At 35.4% G+C, this 15,712-nt stretch overlaps 1 protein-coding gene across 3 annotated transcripts in view; it reads left to right on the forward strand.

The window, feature by feature from the left end:
- The first annotated feature begins 1,187 nt into the window (after positions 1-1,187).
- Positions 1,188-15,712, forward strand: part of LOC111696941 (uncharacterized) — a 31,960-nt gene continuing 17,435 nt past the window's right edge. For 2 of the 3 annotated variants that reach the window (XM_023466758.1, XM_023466773.1), the window contains exons 1-9: positions 1,188-1,298; positions 1,602-2,082; positions 3,529-4,001; positions 4,070-4,400; positions 4,480-4,799; positions 9,550-11,090; positions 12,629-14,038; positions 14,276-14,555; positions 14,706-15,347. In XM_023466758.1, coding sequence (XP_023322526.1) covers positions 3,556-4,001; positions 4,070-4,400; positions 4,480-4,799; positions 9,550-11,090; positions 12,629-14,038; positions 14,276-14,555; positions 14,706-15,347 — 4,970 coding nt within the window. In that variant the 5' untranslated portion in view covers positions 1,188-1,298; positions 1,602-2,082; positions 3,529-3,555. The remainder of the gene's footprint in view (positions 1,299-1,601; positions 2,083-3,528; positions 4,002-4,069; positions 4,401-4,479; positions 4,800-9,549; positions 11,091-12,628; positions 14,039-14,275; positions 14,556-14,705; positions 15,348-15,712) is intronic. The other variant, XM_023466766.1, reaches the window with a different exon arrangement.

The raw sequence follows: 15,712 nt of genomic DNA on the forward strand, positions 1-15,712 counted from the left end.
ACGCTATAGGTCGAGCGCCGCATATATATTCCTATATATATTCCTAGTGAACGATTTTTAGACACCCCCCCCCCCTCCTATCAATTTTGTATATGGATCTTAAATGACATGTCGGATTTTCAAAATTTTTAAAAATTTAATGACGATCAAATTTTGATGGAAACAAATATTTGAAATTTTGATTTTTCATAAACCTTCCCTGGGGTCCCTAGATGTCCCACAAAAAATTTGGGCCCGCTCGGTTCAGCCGTTTTGACGTTTATTGGATACAAACAGACAGACAGACAAACAAACAGACAGACAGACAAGCCAAATTTATATATAGATTACCGTGCAACATTTTCCTGAATGGATCAAATAAGGACTGTTCAAGATATAATAAATTTCCGGTTTTAAATTCCCCCTCTTTCTCTTTTTATTCTTGCCTTTTCTGTTTTGTATCCTGATAATTTGTATATATACGCATCGAAAGAAGATCACTGTTTAAAAGTTTAAGGAATAGCTGCTAATTTGGTCTAATCCTTCTTTCTGGGATTCTAAATTAAAGTAAGTTTTAGATATTACAAATCCTGTAGGAATATCTCATGATAAAAAAGACCCAACTTTTTCCAAGATTTTTTCAATAATCAATATAAGCTGTCTTTAGCAGAAAATAGAGTTGTCAAAGTATATATATACAATGACATATATATTTATGGGTGAGTCAATGACCCACATCGTCCAGGGATATTATAGAAGATTTGTCTTGGGAGCAAAAATCTGCAAAACTGCTCTAAATTGTTAAAACTCCGAAATAATGACAAAACGATTTCTTTAAGAACCAAAATTTGTGTGCAATTTTACGAAGAAGGTTGAATTTAATAAACTTTTTAGTGTTTGAATTTGAAATTGCGTGTTTACTGTAAGTATTTCCTCTAGTTATGCTCTAATATGCATGGTATGTAAAAATGTCTCTGCTATCCTTGTACAATGAATTCAATGTCAGGCCGATATACAGGCAGTAAAAGCACTGAAATTGGCATGAGTCCATGCATGCTCCGTTTTACCAGGGATGTAAGCTTTTGCTGGGCAGACAGATTAGGCATTAAAAATGCATTACTCATAATATTAATAAAAGAATTTTGAATGGGTATTAAAAGTTAAGACGTCTCTGTATGTTGTTTATGACCCGGAGAAGTTTAGATGGAATGTGACGGATTCCAGGTTTTCTCTCTTTTATCCCTGAGTCAAATATTGCCGAGTTGATTCTGAGCTGTACTGTGGGACGGAGTAGTAATATAGTGATAATTTTTCTCCAGGTATATCTATATATATATAAGATGTATAATGAAGCAGAGCAAGGATTATCTTATTATATTACAGGTTCAGGATTTATAGTCGATGGTTCAGATTTGAGATTTAGTATAATAGCAGATTAATAAAAACCGTACACTAAACTTTCGTATTAGAAAAATTAACGATCATATCCTTGAGATACAATTTTTGATTCAGTAAGACATCGAGTTAAGTTCAGGTTGAGATCAAAGATTATCGATGATTAGGATCAAGTAAGGTTTAGATTAAAGGATCCAGGTTTAGATTTATTAATCTACAATGTTCAGGTGAACCCGGAGAGTTTTAGATCTACTTCAAATCTTCTGGAGAAACGAGGGGTTAGAGTAAGGTTTAGGGTCGGAGTATAGTGTACAGGGTTTTTAATTATTCTCGGCTGTGATATCTGTGATAATTTTAATACATAATTAAACTGTTCTTATCAATATTAATAATAACACAACATTAGTGACGCATACATTTTATAATATTTAGCAGGTTATAATATTTTTAACAATAATGTTATTAACAGAATTCAAATAGATCAATGATAAATTGAAACCTAAATGATCATGAAAAATAATCAAGAAGTATAAAAATTTATCAAAACATTGAAAACCACGCTCAACAAAACCTACAGCATAAAACTAGGAGAAGAAACTCTGGTTAATCTGAATCGGAAAAGAAATCGACTCCATTTCTCAAAAATAACTCTGGTCTCATAAATCCTTGAAACCTTCAACAGTTCGCCGTTACATCAATCCACTCCAGGTGAGTTCAAACTTAATAAAACCAGTAACCAAAGTCGAAGATTTATGAATGCGTTGTGTTTTTATTTGAAAAGGATTCAACAACTGGTTCAAGCATAAAAGTGCTATGGAGTTTAGCAGGCTCTGTGAATTTGAATCATCATAGAAACAGTGGAATATCAGAACATTTGACAAGTTTTAATTCAGCCAATGGTATTACTGAACTACTTTTTAAAAAGTTGTTAATCCAGCCGTACCTATTGTTGAACTACTTCTCACTCAAACTCATTAATAAATTTCCAGCTCAGATAAAAAATCTCTATCGATTCAAATTCAAAGGGGGGTTAGAGAGGACTAAAGAGAATTTTGGATAAAACATCTGCTAAGAATTTAAAACTTTTATAGCTTCACTACCAGTGTGATTTGGGTGTTTTTTTTTAATCTATTAGGGCTGGGTTTTTTTAAATACAAAGGAATTCATTACTTAATCATGATACATGGTTTACCCCTTTTTAAAATTATTAAACTTTCCCTTAATAAAAGAATTTAAAGGAGTTTTATCCAACGTTTTTTATTGTTATCTTTTCTCAACTGCTCTGAATAAAAAAAAGTATTTTTAGCCCTGATGTTATCATAGGGTTAGATTTAAAAATACTTGGTGTGATAAATATTTATTGCAAAGTCTTGTTATTTTACTCCGCGCCATCCAGCCGGCACATTTGCAAACTAGGCCCAACTCCAGGTTAGGGGTTCGGATAATGTTTTGTACACAAATACTTCGGATACAGAATCTTTAACCTGGACTGAGAAACACTGTTTGGACTTTATGAAATTAAAGTAGCGGGAAATTGAAAAAAATCAACGGTCAGAATTTGTCTTACTGGACAGTAAATCAAGATCTTGAAAAGACTAATCGATTACTCTGCATAAAAATTCAGTTTTAAACTAAAATTTTAATTAAAATCCGCGTGGAGATATTGATGAAACTTTGATCATGTAAATTTGGGGAATTTTATTGGATTAACTAAATAAAGACAGGTATTTTTTTACGGGAAATTCTAGAGGATTTTGACATTTCAAATAGAAAAACTTGTTACTTGCTTGAAATTATTATTTTCTAATATCTATATCTTTGCAACTTTTTGTCGTAAACCGAATTGATGTTTTAAACTGTCATTATATAATCTAGCACTAATTCATATTTTAAAATATCCGAGGTCAACAACATTAGGTTGCAAAGAAATAATTATAAGTAAATTAGAGCTCGTGGTGAGTTATCATAATCTTTTAATACTTACTTTATATCTTGATACATTAAAATCATTAAATGAGCGTCTAAATACAATGATTTTTAAATAATTTTTAGTTATATCTAATACAAAGCATTTAAGCGGAATTAAATTTATGTACTGTTCAACTTTTATATTTATGACAATAAAGATGATTTCAAATTAATTTTATGTTTAAGGTGAGAGAGCAGTAAATTATCAGAATAATGAGGAATAGCAGCTCAGAACCAATATCCTTAAAACATATGTCGGGTTCCCTTCGAGGAAGCAGCTCCAGTTATAGTACAGGAGCGTCTGGAACCCTGAACAGCTTACTAAGAGGGAGCAGCTGTGGTTATCTTCCAGGAGCTGCTGGAGCACAGAACAGCCCCCTCCGGGAAAGCAGCTGCAGTCCGCCTAGAGCCAGGATTCCTGATTGTGGTAAAATGAAACTTGTTGCTGTTGGAAACCGATTTTGTCTTACTAAACTTGATCCTGGAGATAAACTTCAACCTGCTCAGGGTTCTACTTTGTCCGGAAACAACAGACCTTCAGGACACATTTCTATCACCAGTACTACCGGAGCTAAACCCCCTCCAGCTAGTCAACATCAGACAACATGGCAGATCAGTCTGAGGTCAAGAAGTAGCTCAGATGAAAGATCTGTCCTTAGGTAAATATTGTTCTAAATATTGCACATTTGTCAAAGAACTAGTTCTAGGCCTGTTTACATTGTTTCAGGAGAACGGAGTCAGGAGAGGAACCGGATAAAAGAACTATCTCCAAAGACTCAAACAATATTAAAAAAGCATATCTGAAAGAAAATACAGTTCCTAAAATCAAGGAACGAATCATATCCTTGCAGGACAGCTTCTCCAGTTCCAGAAGTAAGGTCAGCACTATGCCCTGGAGTAGAAACCTTCAACCTAATTCTCCGGATTCACAGAAGCTGAGGAAGACGAGTTCCAGTCCATGTCTTTTCATTAAACAGACTGCAATGAAGTTATCTCAGAACAAACCAATCAAACTCTTTCCAAATTCGTCCAGAGCTATAGAAACAAAACTTTCACAGGTTTTCACAATAAAAAATAACAAACGTATATGGATAAAAAAGTATCAGGTATTTTCAATAAGTTAATTTGTTTACCCAGGTTGTAACGGAGGAGATAAAATTTCGTGAAAGAACGCAGCATGCTCCCAGAACTGTTGTGGAAATATCTGAACTCTCAGACGAAAGACGACGAATAAAGTCTTACTCCGTAGGTCCTTGGGGTCCTAACGACCAAAATTCTTTAAGATCTAGAACTGAGGTTCAAGATCCTGCACCGAGGAGAGGTGAGATCCGTCCCAACACTGACGTGCAGATTTCTCAGCCAAGATATGAAGTTCACGAGAAAGATGTGGATCGGGTTTCTAGGAATGACATTTGTAAACTGACAGACATTGCTCCTCATACACTTCACACTAACAGGTGAATACTTTTTCATTAGAAACAGATAAGATAATGGAAAGGATAGTTAAGATTTGCGAATAAATTAAATCTAACATGAAATGGAGTTAGTGGAAAAAGATAGTTAGGGAGTAGATTAAGGAGAGTTAGGGAGTATATTATAGATAGCCAGGGAGTAGATTAAGGAGAGCCAGGGTGTAGATTAAGTAGAGTCTGAGAGTATATTAAGGAGAGTCTGAGAGTAGATTAAGGAGAGTCAGGGAATATATTAAAGAGAGTCAGGGAGTAGATTTAGGAGAGTTAGTGAGTATATTGTAGATAGCTAGGGAGTAGATTAAGGAGAGCCAGGGTGTAGATTAAGTAGAGTCTGAGAGTAGATTAAGGAGAGTCAGGGAATAGATTAAGGAGAGTCAGGGAGTAGATTTAGGAGAGTTAGGGAGTATATTATCGATAGCTAGGGAGTAGATTAAGTAGTGTCAGGAAGCAGATTCAGGAGAGCAAGGAAGTAGATTAATAAGAGTCAGTTAGTAGATTCAGGAGAGTCAGGGAGTAGATTAAGGAGAGTCAGAGGTTAGATTAATGAGAGTCAGGGAGAAGATTAAGGAGAGTCAGGGAGTAGGCTTAGGAGAGTTAGGGATTATATTATCGATAGCTAGGGAGTAGATTAAGTAGTGTCAGGAAGTAGATTCAGGAGAGCAAGGAAGTTGATTAATAAGAGTCAGTTAGTAGATTCAGGAGAGTCATGGAGTAGATTAAGGAGAGTCAGGGAGTAGGCTTAGGAGAATTGGGATTATATTATCGATAGCTAGGGAGTAGATTAAGTAGTGTCAGGATATAGATTCAGGAGAGCAAGGAAGTAGATTAATAAGAGTCAGTTAGTAGATTCAGGAGAGTCAGGGAGTAGATTAAGGAGAGTCAGGGAGTAGGCTTAGGAGAGTTAGGGATTATATTATAGATAGCTAGGGAGTAAGTAGTGTCAGGGAGTAGATTCAAGAGACTAAGGGAGTAGATTAAGGAGAGCAAAGAAGTAGATTCAGGAGAGTCAGGGAGTAAATTGGTTAAAACCAGGAAGTAGATTGGCTAAAACCAGGACGTTGCTTTAGGATAGTTGGAGAAGACTCGTGGAAAGTTTAATAGGAAGAGGAAAGAAAAGAAGTACTTGTGGGAAGTTGAATAGGAAGAGGAAAGAAAAGAAGTACTTGTTTGAAGTTGAATAGGAAGAGTAAAGAAAAGAAGTACTTGTGGAAAGTTGAATAGGAAGAGGAAAGAAAAGAAGTACTTGTGGGAAGTTGAATAGGAAGAGGAAAGAAAAGAAGTACTTGTGGGAAGTTGAATAGGAAGAGGAAAGAAAAGAAGTAGTTGTGGGAAGTTGAATAGGAAAAGGAAAGAAAAGAAGTAGTTGTGGGAAATTGAATAGGAAGAGGAAATAAAAGAAGTACTTGTGCGAAGTTAAATAGGAAGAGGAAAGAAAAGAAGTAGTTGTGTGAAGTTGAATAGGAAGAGGAAAAAAAAGAAGTACTTGTGGAAAGTTGAATAGGAAGAGGAAAGAAAAGAAGTACTTGTTTGAAGTTGAATAGGAAGAGGAAAGAAAAGAAGTACTTGTGTGAAGTTGAATAGGAAGAGGAAAGAAAAGAAGTATTAAGTCAAAAAAGGATTGAGTGCATGATGAGAATAAATAATAAATGAATAATAAGAATGAAAAAAGAAAGTAAGGAGAAATAGGACGTGTATCCACAAGAGTAAGGATAGAGCATTTTTTAAAAGTTTTTTTTTAATGAAATATAACTAAAACATGCAAAATTAAGTGTTTTTCAGGAGAAAATATTTAAAAGCCTCCAAAAACAGAGGTTTTGGGAATATTTCCCCCAATTCTAAAAAATAATGGAAAAGGAAAGGATAGATAATTAAGGATTTGAAGGAATAAGGAGAGACCGAAAGGGGAGTTAAAAAAAAACATTGAATGAAATAAAAAGAGTTATGAAAAGAAATGAAGAGATTAGGAGGATTATTTAGTAAAGCAAAGAAGGGAAGTATGTAAGGACGGAAAAGGGCCAAATGTGGAGAGATAGAAAGTAAATAAATGAAAGTTGGGGAGAAGATAAAAGACAGCTATGAAGTGGTTTCGGGAAACCGCGAGAAGAGGGGTTTAGAAGAGAAAGGGATTGGATGGATTGGAGTAGGGATAATGTTAAAGAAACTGTAAGCATAATTTCAAGTGACCCTCCAGTGCCCGATTAACAACAATACTCTTGAAACCTTTCTCTGATCAATAATGTGGAAGATATTTCGTTTTTAAGGTTTAAAGGCATTTATTTTTGATAATTTCTATATGTTTTTCTAAAGTAAAATGTGCAAGTCACTTTTGTAGAGAACCCACAGTTTAAAATAATCAGATTACAAAATTATAAACATTGAAATCTAATTTATACTTGATGAGGCAAAGGTTTTAATGGTACCGTTGTGAATCCAAAGAGATTCACTTAGTATTACGCAAACAGTCCCTTTAAGACAAATTAAGAGAGCTCGTTTTGACAGGTTTAGAAATTTTCTTTTATTGGAATTGATAAAGTAGTTTTCGATAAAATTGACCATTAAATCTAGTTCTTTAACCTTTCCCCCGGCCGAGAGATAGTTAAAATTAATGTTAATGTTAACCTCATCAGCCTCTAGAGGCCGGAGTGTTAAAAAACTAGATTTATTGTTTTGTTATTTTGTTTTGCTTTGTTTTGTTTTATTTGTGTACAGATAACAGAAGAAGATTAAACTTTTAATGCATAGAGGTGGGAATTACAGGTTAATACAGGGAGTCTCATAAAAACTTTTAATGTAATTCTAAGAAAATAATTATCAAGCTATTTTATGTGGTACATCTGTTTTTTACTGTTCATTGTTTATTAAATAGTATTATATAAAATTGAGGTAGAATACGTCAGGAAATGTTTGCTTTTATTAAAAAATTGCAATATTTTGCAAGCCCAGGCCAGTAACCTGTGAGAGTCTGAAGTTTTAAGATCTTGTTCTCGAGCATTTCCAACAAATGAAAAAATACGTACAATTTTTAGAATTTAAAAGAAATACAGTCTTTGCCACAAACTCAAATTTTCTAATCTCTATATCTTTGCAATCTGATGGTGTAAACCTTTGACATTTCAAACTTAGATTATTTAATCTAACAGAATTAATAGATTAAAATATCAAAAATCTACGACATTGGGTTGCAGAGATAAATGGATCATAAAATAAGAGATTGTGGCAAAGACTCCATTCCTTTCCGCACGTTTTATTTTTTTATCTCCACTATTGTTGAGTTTCCCTTAGTGAGAGTATTGAGCTGGTGGGTGGAACAAATAGAAAGTATTTGTGTAATATCTGTGGAAACTGCAGTTTCTAGTTTCTATATTTCTAGTTTACAATTTAAACATTTCAACGCTTTCCTCATCATCAAACTAGAGATGGGAAACCTTCCTTTTGTCAAGATTAAAATGGAGTAAATTATATCTTTAATTCATTATTTAAAATAGGAAATCGGAAAAACGGAAGAAAAATTAATTTGGGTTTCACTTTAAATTTTTTACTTTTCAAATTACAATCAATTGCCTCAATCTCAATTCTCTCTCCATCTTTGCAACCCATTAATGTAAACCTTTGCAACCCATTAATGTAAACCTTTGCAACCTTTGCAATCTTTAATTCATTATTTAAAATAGGATATCGGAAAAACGGGAGAAAAATAAATTTGGGTTTCACTTTAAATTCCTAATAGGAACTTATCAATTGCCTTAATCTCAATTCTCTCTCCATCTTTGCAACCCATTAATGTAAAGCTTTGAAATTTCAAACTAGGCTTTTTTTCATAGTTTGAAATATCAAATGTCTGCGATATTAAGTTGCAAAGATATAAGGATTAGATTTTTCGAATTTGTGATTCGGTTCCTTTCCACCCAAAGTATATAAGTACAGATATAAGCAATGTTAAGTGTGTGCCCATCCCTAGCTGTTCTATGGGTCTCTGTACTACAAATATTTTCTTTCTAAATACGTATGATGTATCATGTATAGGCTGGATTAGAGCTCTAGTAGCAGTAGTAGCTTGGACTTATTCTCTCGTTTAACAGTTCCTTACTCCTTACTCCTTACTCCTTACTCCTTACTCCTTACTCCTTACTCCTTACTCCTTACTCCTTACTCCTTACTCCTTACTTCCTTACTCCTTACTCCTTACTCCTTACTCCTTACTCCTTACTCCTTACTCCTTACTCCTTACTCCTTACTCCTTACTCCTTACTTTTCAATATCCTCCATTTTAAGTTTTCCTTCCACGGTTCTTCACACTTACCTCCATATATACCTCAAGTGATGAACATTAATTTCTTTTTCATGTCTAATAATTCTATAATATTTAGTTTTATAAATAATTACTATTTTAACTTAATATTATTAAGTTATTGTTCATTTTGATTTTAAATATACAAAGTAGGATCCAGATCGCTTCGTGCAAATCTTTCAAGTAACAATTTTTTAGATTTGAAATGTTTGTGAGCATTTTCATTTATACAATATTGAAACTTTGTATAGGGTTGGAGACATTATAATTGAAAAAACGACTGTTATTGTTTTTATTCTTTACGATGATATTATTCTGGATATTATCCTGAAAGAATAGATTAATTTTTTATGTTTGAATGCAAGGAGAAATATTCTGAGCTAGGAATGGAATTTTGATTAGCTTTTCTCTTCAGGAATTCTCAGACTAATTCATGTTTATTTTCAGAGCTGAGAGAAGAGTTGAAAGAGTAAATTCTTCTCAGATTGCTGTTTCTTGTACCTCAACTCTTCTTCCTGTTTCTGTTTCTCCTCCGACTCATCTTCCTGTTTCTGTTTCTCCTCCGACTCATCTTCCTGTTTCATCTACTTCTCCAACTCAACCTACTCCATCATATACCTTTGATTCTCATTCAAACCTTCCCAGTTCTGAAGATATTTATTCCAATTCTTATTCACCTCCGTCGATCCAACCTGGTTTATCTTCACCCCATCTACCTCACGCTTCTCCGTCCTGCCCTACTCTCGCACACCACTCTACTTCATCCCGTCCTACTCCTGGACACCACTCTAATCCATCCAGTCCTTCTTCTGGACACCATTCTACTCCATCCCGTCCTACTCCTGGAAACCACTGTAATCCATCCCGTCCTTCTTCTGGACACCACTCTACTCCATCCTGTCCTAATCCTGGACACCACTCTACTCCATCCTGCCCTACTCCTGGACACCATTCCACTCCATCCCGTCCTACTCCTGGACACCATTCCACTCCTGATCGTTTCAGCAACAACAATCTTATACATTCACACTCTTCTCCCACCTATCCATATAACCTTGCTCTATCCTATTCCAACCTTGATCCTGACAGATCCCATCCAATCAATGAAACAGGTTGCTTTAAACCCCAAAATATAGATGAGACAGAGTACGAAAATATAGAAGTTCAAGATACAAGAAATACATCTTCAAATAAAAAAGAATATGATTCAGTAATTATCTTGGATTCTCCTCGTAAACCATTGTATCCTATTACCTTATTTGATCAAGAACCTAGTAAAGGAGCAAAGGTTTGTCCTGAGGAAGATTTATCTTCTAGAAGAGGAGATAACTCAGATACAACATCTATCTCTGGACTACCTTTTAGAAGAGCTTTCTCATTGAACCCAGAGCAGAATTTTGAACCTCTATTTTACCAGGTTCAACTTTCAGAATCGGAAAAGGAATCCATCCCGGAGCTGGAGGAGAGAAGGAAACGTTCTCTGACTGCAGAGGATTATTATCAGATAGCATCCAGGTATAGTTGCAAGAGCTCAAGAAACTCGTCCATAGAGTGTTTAGATGAAGCTCAAGGCTCAGTTTACAGAGCGGAGAGGAGAGTGAAAGATAAAAACCGTCATTTTAAAGTGAACTCTCATTACGAGGACTATGAAGACTTTTTGGTAAACACATCTCTTCAGTTTCCTGAGGACGTCCCAACCCAAACCAAAGACATTGGATCCGTTCAGTTTTCTGAGAACATCTTGGGTCCATTCAAAGACTTTGTATCCGTTCAATTATCCGAGGGCGTCTTAGCTACAGCCAAAGACTATGGGCCTATTCACCCATATGAGGACGTCTTAACTCCAGCCAAAGATTTACAATCTGTGAAAATATCTGGAGACATCTTTATTTCAATGAAAGACTCCGAATCCGAACAAATTCCTTTAAAATCTTTGAAAGATTCTGAATCATCGTCTGACGTTTACCCTGGGTTCTCCATTCATCAAGGTATAGATTTATTCATTATAAAAATGGGGAAAAGAAAAAGAGTATTAACAAATTATATAAAGTTCAGTTCATAAGAAAAATAGATTAACAGGAGTTTATAACAATTAGGTTGGATGGTGGGTGAGATAAATAGGATCAGGATAGCGTTGAGATAAATAGGATTAGGATAGCGTTGAGATAAATAGGATTGGGATAGCGTTGAGATAAATAGGATTGGGATAGCGTTGAGATAAATAGGATTGGGATAGCGTTGAGATAAGTAGGATTAGGATAGCGTTGAGATAAGTAGGATTGGGATAGCGTTGAGATAATAGGATTGGGATAGCGTTGAGATAACTTTGAGATAAATAGGATTGAGATAACGTTGAGATAAATAGGATTGGGATAACGTTAAGGTAAAAAGGATTGGTATAACGTTGAGATAAATAGGATTGGGATAGCGTTGAGATAAATAGGATTGGGATAACGTTGAGATAATTAGGATTGGGATAACGTTGAGATAAATAGGATTGGGATAACATTGAGATAAATAGGATTGGGATAGCGTTGAGATACATAGGATTGGGATAACATTGAGATAAATAGAATTGGGATAACGTTGAGATAAATAGGATTGAGATAACTTTGAGATAAATAGGATTGGGATAGAGTTGGGATAAGTAGGATTGTGATAGCATTGACTAAATAGGATTGTGATAGCATTGACTAAATAGGATTGTGATAGCGTTGAGATAAATGTGATTGGGATAACGTTGAGATAAATATGGATTGGGATAACGTTGAGATAAATAGGATAGGGATAGCGTTGAGATAAGTAGGATTGGGATAGCGTTGAGATAAATAGGATTGGGATAGCGTTGAGATAAATAGGATTGGGATAACGTTGAGATAATTAGGATTGGGATAGCGTTGAGATAAATAGGATTGGCATAGCGTTGAGCATCGGTTTTGATCTGTTTTTTAAACATTCAAGATTTTTTGACATTCAGGAGACTCCATTATACAGTACTTCAAGGTCTAATATAATTCTCAAGTAATTGGTTCTTTGCCACAAACTCTGATTTTCTAATCCCTATATCTCTGCCACCCAATGCTGTAGACCTATGAACTCTGTTATGTCAAATAATCTAATTTTGAAATTTCAAAGGTTTATACAATAAGGTTCCAAAGATATAGGGATTGTAAAATTCGAGTTTGTGGCAAAAGACTGAATTCCATTATCAGCCGAATAGACAAAAAACCCAAATGTTTTAAAACAGACAAGAATGATGTCCAGCTCTGGATATAGAGGTTAGGATATCAAGGGAGTAGAAGAGTAGAAACATATTGTCAGAGAATGTGTTTGTAAATTAATTAGGGGAGGGAGGGAGGCGGGGATGAGGGTGGATAGACATGTCTATGAATATTTATATTTTCACTGTTAAATTGGAATCATTGTTAACAATCTGTTCAAAAAACGCAAGTCAACAACAAACAGTTTAAAGCAAGAAAAAGGAAAAATGTAGATTATTTCTAAAATAAGTAAAAACTATTTTCAGGTTCCGGGTTGAGGAGGGAGAGTGACGACATTATCCTGAAACGACCTGTGGATTACAAGACCGAGAACAGGAGAGATAAAATGTCTTCTTCTGATCTAATCTATTCAGAGCCGGAGAAAAATACTTTCTCCTCGTTACTACGCGAGGACGGAGAAACCTTGGAGCCTGAGGATGTTACTCGGAGTAAGAAATATACGAGTGTAATAAGAAACTCTTATCCAAAACCTTTTATTAGAAATAATTACAACCAAATTCAACAAGTTGGTGATTATAAAAATCAAAAAGCTTATGGATACAATTCTAATCCTGACCAAACCTTAAATCAAAATCCGACTTCGAATGAGTTGAAACAATCTCAAACCCGTCTCCAGTGCATGGATTCAACCCGTCTCCAACCTCAAGGTGCAGGGTGTTTCCCAGTGCAGGAATCTACTCGGTCCAAAATTTTAGATTGTATTGACTATCAGGATTCAATCCGATCTCTTGAATCAGACAATTTCCAGTATCATAATTCCACACGAGAACGAGATTCAAACTATCTCCAGGATCACAACAGCATCAATCAATCACAAGGGTCATACTATCTCCACCAGGATCAGAACTTCACAAAACCTCTAGGTTCAAACAAGCTCCAGGATAACAGCATCACTGAATTACAAGGATCAAGCTATCTCCAGGCTCACAGCTTCACTCAATCACAAGGTTCCAACTATGTTCAGGATCACAGTTTCACAGAATCACTAGGTTCAAACGATCAATGGGATCACAAGTCCTTAAAAGCACAAGGTTCAAGTGAGCTCCTCGATCTCAGCTCCACACAATCACAGGGTTCAAGTAAGCACCAGGATCTCAGCTTCACACAATTACAGGGTGCAAACGTTCTCCAGGATAATAATATCAGTGAATCACAAGTTTCAAACAATCACAGGGATAATATCTTTACACCATCAAGTGGTTCAAATAATCTCCAGAATACAGCACTGTATCAAGGTTCCAATATTCTCCCGTATCAATATCCAACCCCGTCCCATGAGAAGGATACTTTACTATTCCAAGTATCTAAGAGTAGCAGTGGAGCAAGTGAATTTTCCGAGGATGAGGAAATAAGAAAAGAGCTTCAAAGCATTCTGGGAAACTCTCAAAACTTTCCCATTAAAACTTCTCAATCCTTGAACTATCAAAAAGATGACATCAATATCTCTAATATTTTACAATCTGGGCAGAACCTCAGCACAGCGGAGAATAATTTCTCTCTGAAAAAGTTGAGTAAAAAGAAGGACATTGAGAAACGTAGTTTGACGGTGACTGCTGGGGAAAGAAGTGGTGAGGAGAAAGGAAGCGTGACCCAGCATACACTTCAGAATCAATCCAACTTCAGTGCTAGCAACAGCAGACTCAACAATAATTCAGGTTTAAAATACATTCTTTTTTATTAGAAAAACTAATATCGGAGCGATTTGATTCATGTATGAGTTTTTTTTCTGGAATAGGAAAGGAATTTATTGAATTTCTTTCAGGTCTTACATTCTATAAATTTTTAAGCTAAGATTTAATCAAATTCTTCAAATATCATCTCACTTTCTTTGATTAAAATACCTCACAAGAAGTTGATCCTTGAGAATGTGTTTAAATGATTTTTTTCTTAAGATTTTTGTGATTTCATCCCAGTGAATGCTGTCACAGAATCTTATTCATTCTACCAACAAAACAACAGTTTGGAAAAGAACATATACACAGATAAGGAAGAGGGAAGAGAATCAATTAGAAGAGAATCTTCTATCAAGGAATGGTCTCCAGGTTTGAGAAGTGTGCGTGAAACGTGTCCAGGTTATACTGGATCAAGGGAATCTTCGCCCGAGGAGGATTCAGTTGAAACCCGGGGATTTAGAGAACCATCTGAAAGCCCATCAAGTGAAACTGAAACTAGGTGAGAAGATAGTTTTAACATGAGTTTTGAAATTTAAATTCATTTTAATCTCCCCCTCTGAACCCTCTGTATTTTGTTTGACAAAATTGAGGGTAACTGACAGAACTTTTTTAGATACTTAAACTTACATATTTAAGAGACATTTTCTAGCAGGAGATTGAGATTCCGGAATCCGCGAGAGAGAAGAAACTCAATACCTGAGAGGGAAATAGATACCGAGGATACAGACAATGCAGTTTTGCAACTCAACCTCAGAAAGATATCTGGCAAACATCTGGTGCACCCGGATGTACAGAATTTAAATCCTAATCCTTCAAACCTGAACCCTAATCAGGAGAAGGATAACGAGAAGGAGGAGAACGAGGACGAGGAGGATGACGATGAACCTCCAGGTTTAGGTATTATCACAGTTTCTCCGTTCTGTAGTGACGGAGAAGAGTCGGACGAGGAGATTGAAGACTTAACTCGTGAACCTTTAAACAAAAATAGAAACCCAGAAGAGGACGAAGAGTTGGATGAAGTAAATCTTTTGGAGAAACTACAATCCTTAGATTTGAGTGGAAACGTTCTGCAGCCTTGGCAGCCCATCCTATCCAGTATGAAGGACACTAAGAAAGGAATTTTCCGCCTGGGACGGATAAAATTACGCGGGAATAAACCTGGTCTAAGACGGAGTCGGAGCTGGCAAGGGTTTGGAAGTGGGTTGAGATATGAATCTGTATCCGATGCAGGACTTCCTCCACCACCTTCTCATCCCCCAGCAATGACACCATCTAACCAACAAACATCAAGGTGGGATATTTTTCATTCGTTTTAACTCTGTTTTTTCCTCATTCAAAGGAAGTGAGTTTTTGCCACAAACTCAGATTTTCTTATCCATATATCTTTGCAACCCAAAGTGGAAGACTTTAGATATTTCAAACTATGAATTCTGTTAGATAAAATAATCTAAGTTTCAAATATCAAATGTTTTCACCATTTAGTTGCAAAGCTATAAAGATAAGTAATTTTGATTTTGTGGCAAAGACTCAATTCCTTACATAAAGGAATTGAGTCTTTGTCAATAACTCTGATTTTGAGTTAATATATCTTTGCAACCCAATGTCGTATCCCTTAGATATTTCAAAATATGAATTCTTTTATATCATTTAATCTAA

The sequence above is a fragment of the Eurytemora carolleeae genome, unplaced genomic scaffold, assembly GCF_000591075.1.
Source record: "Eurytemora carolleeae unplaced genomic scaffold, Eaff_2.0 scaffold72, whole genome shotgun sequence".
Lineage (NCBI taxonomy): Eukaryota > Metazoa > Arthropoda > Copepoda > Calanoida > Temoridae > Eurytemora > Eurytemora carolleeae.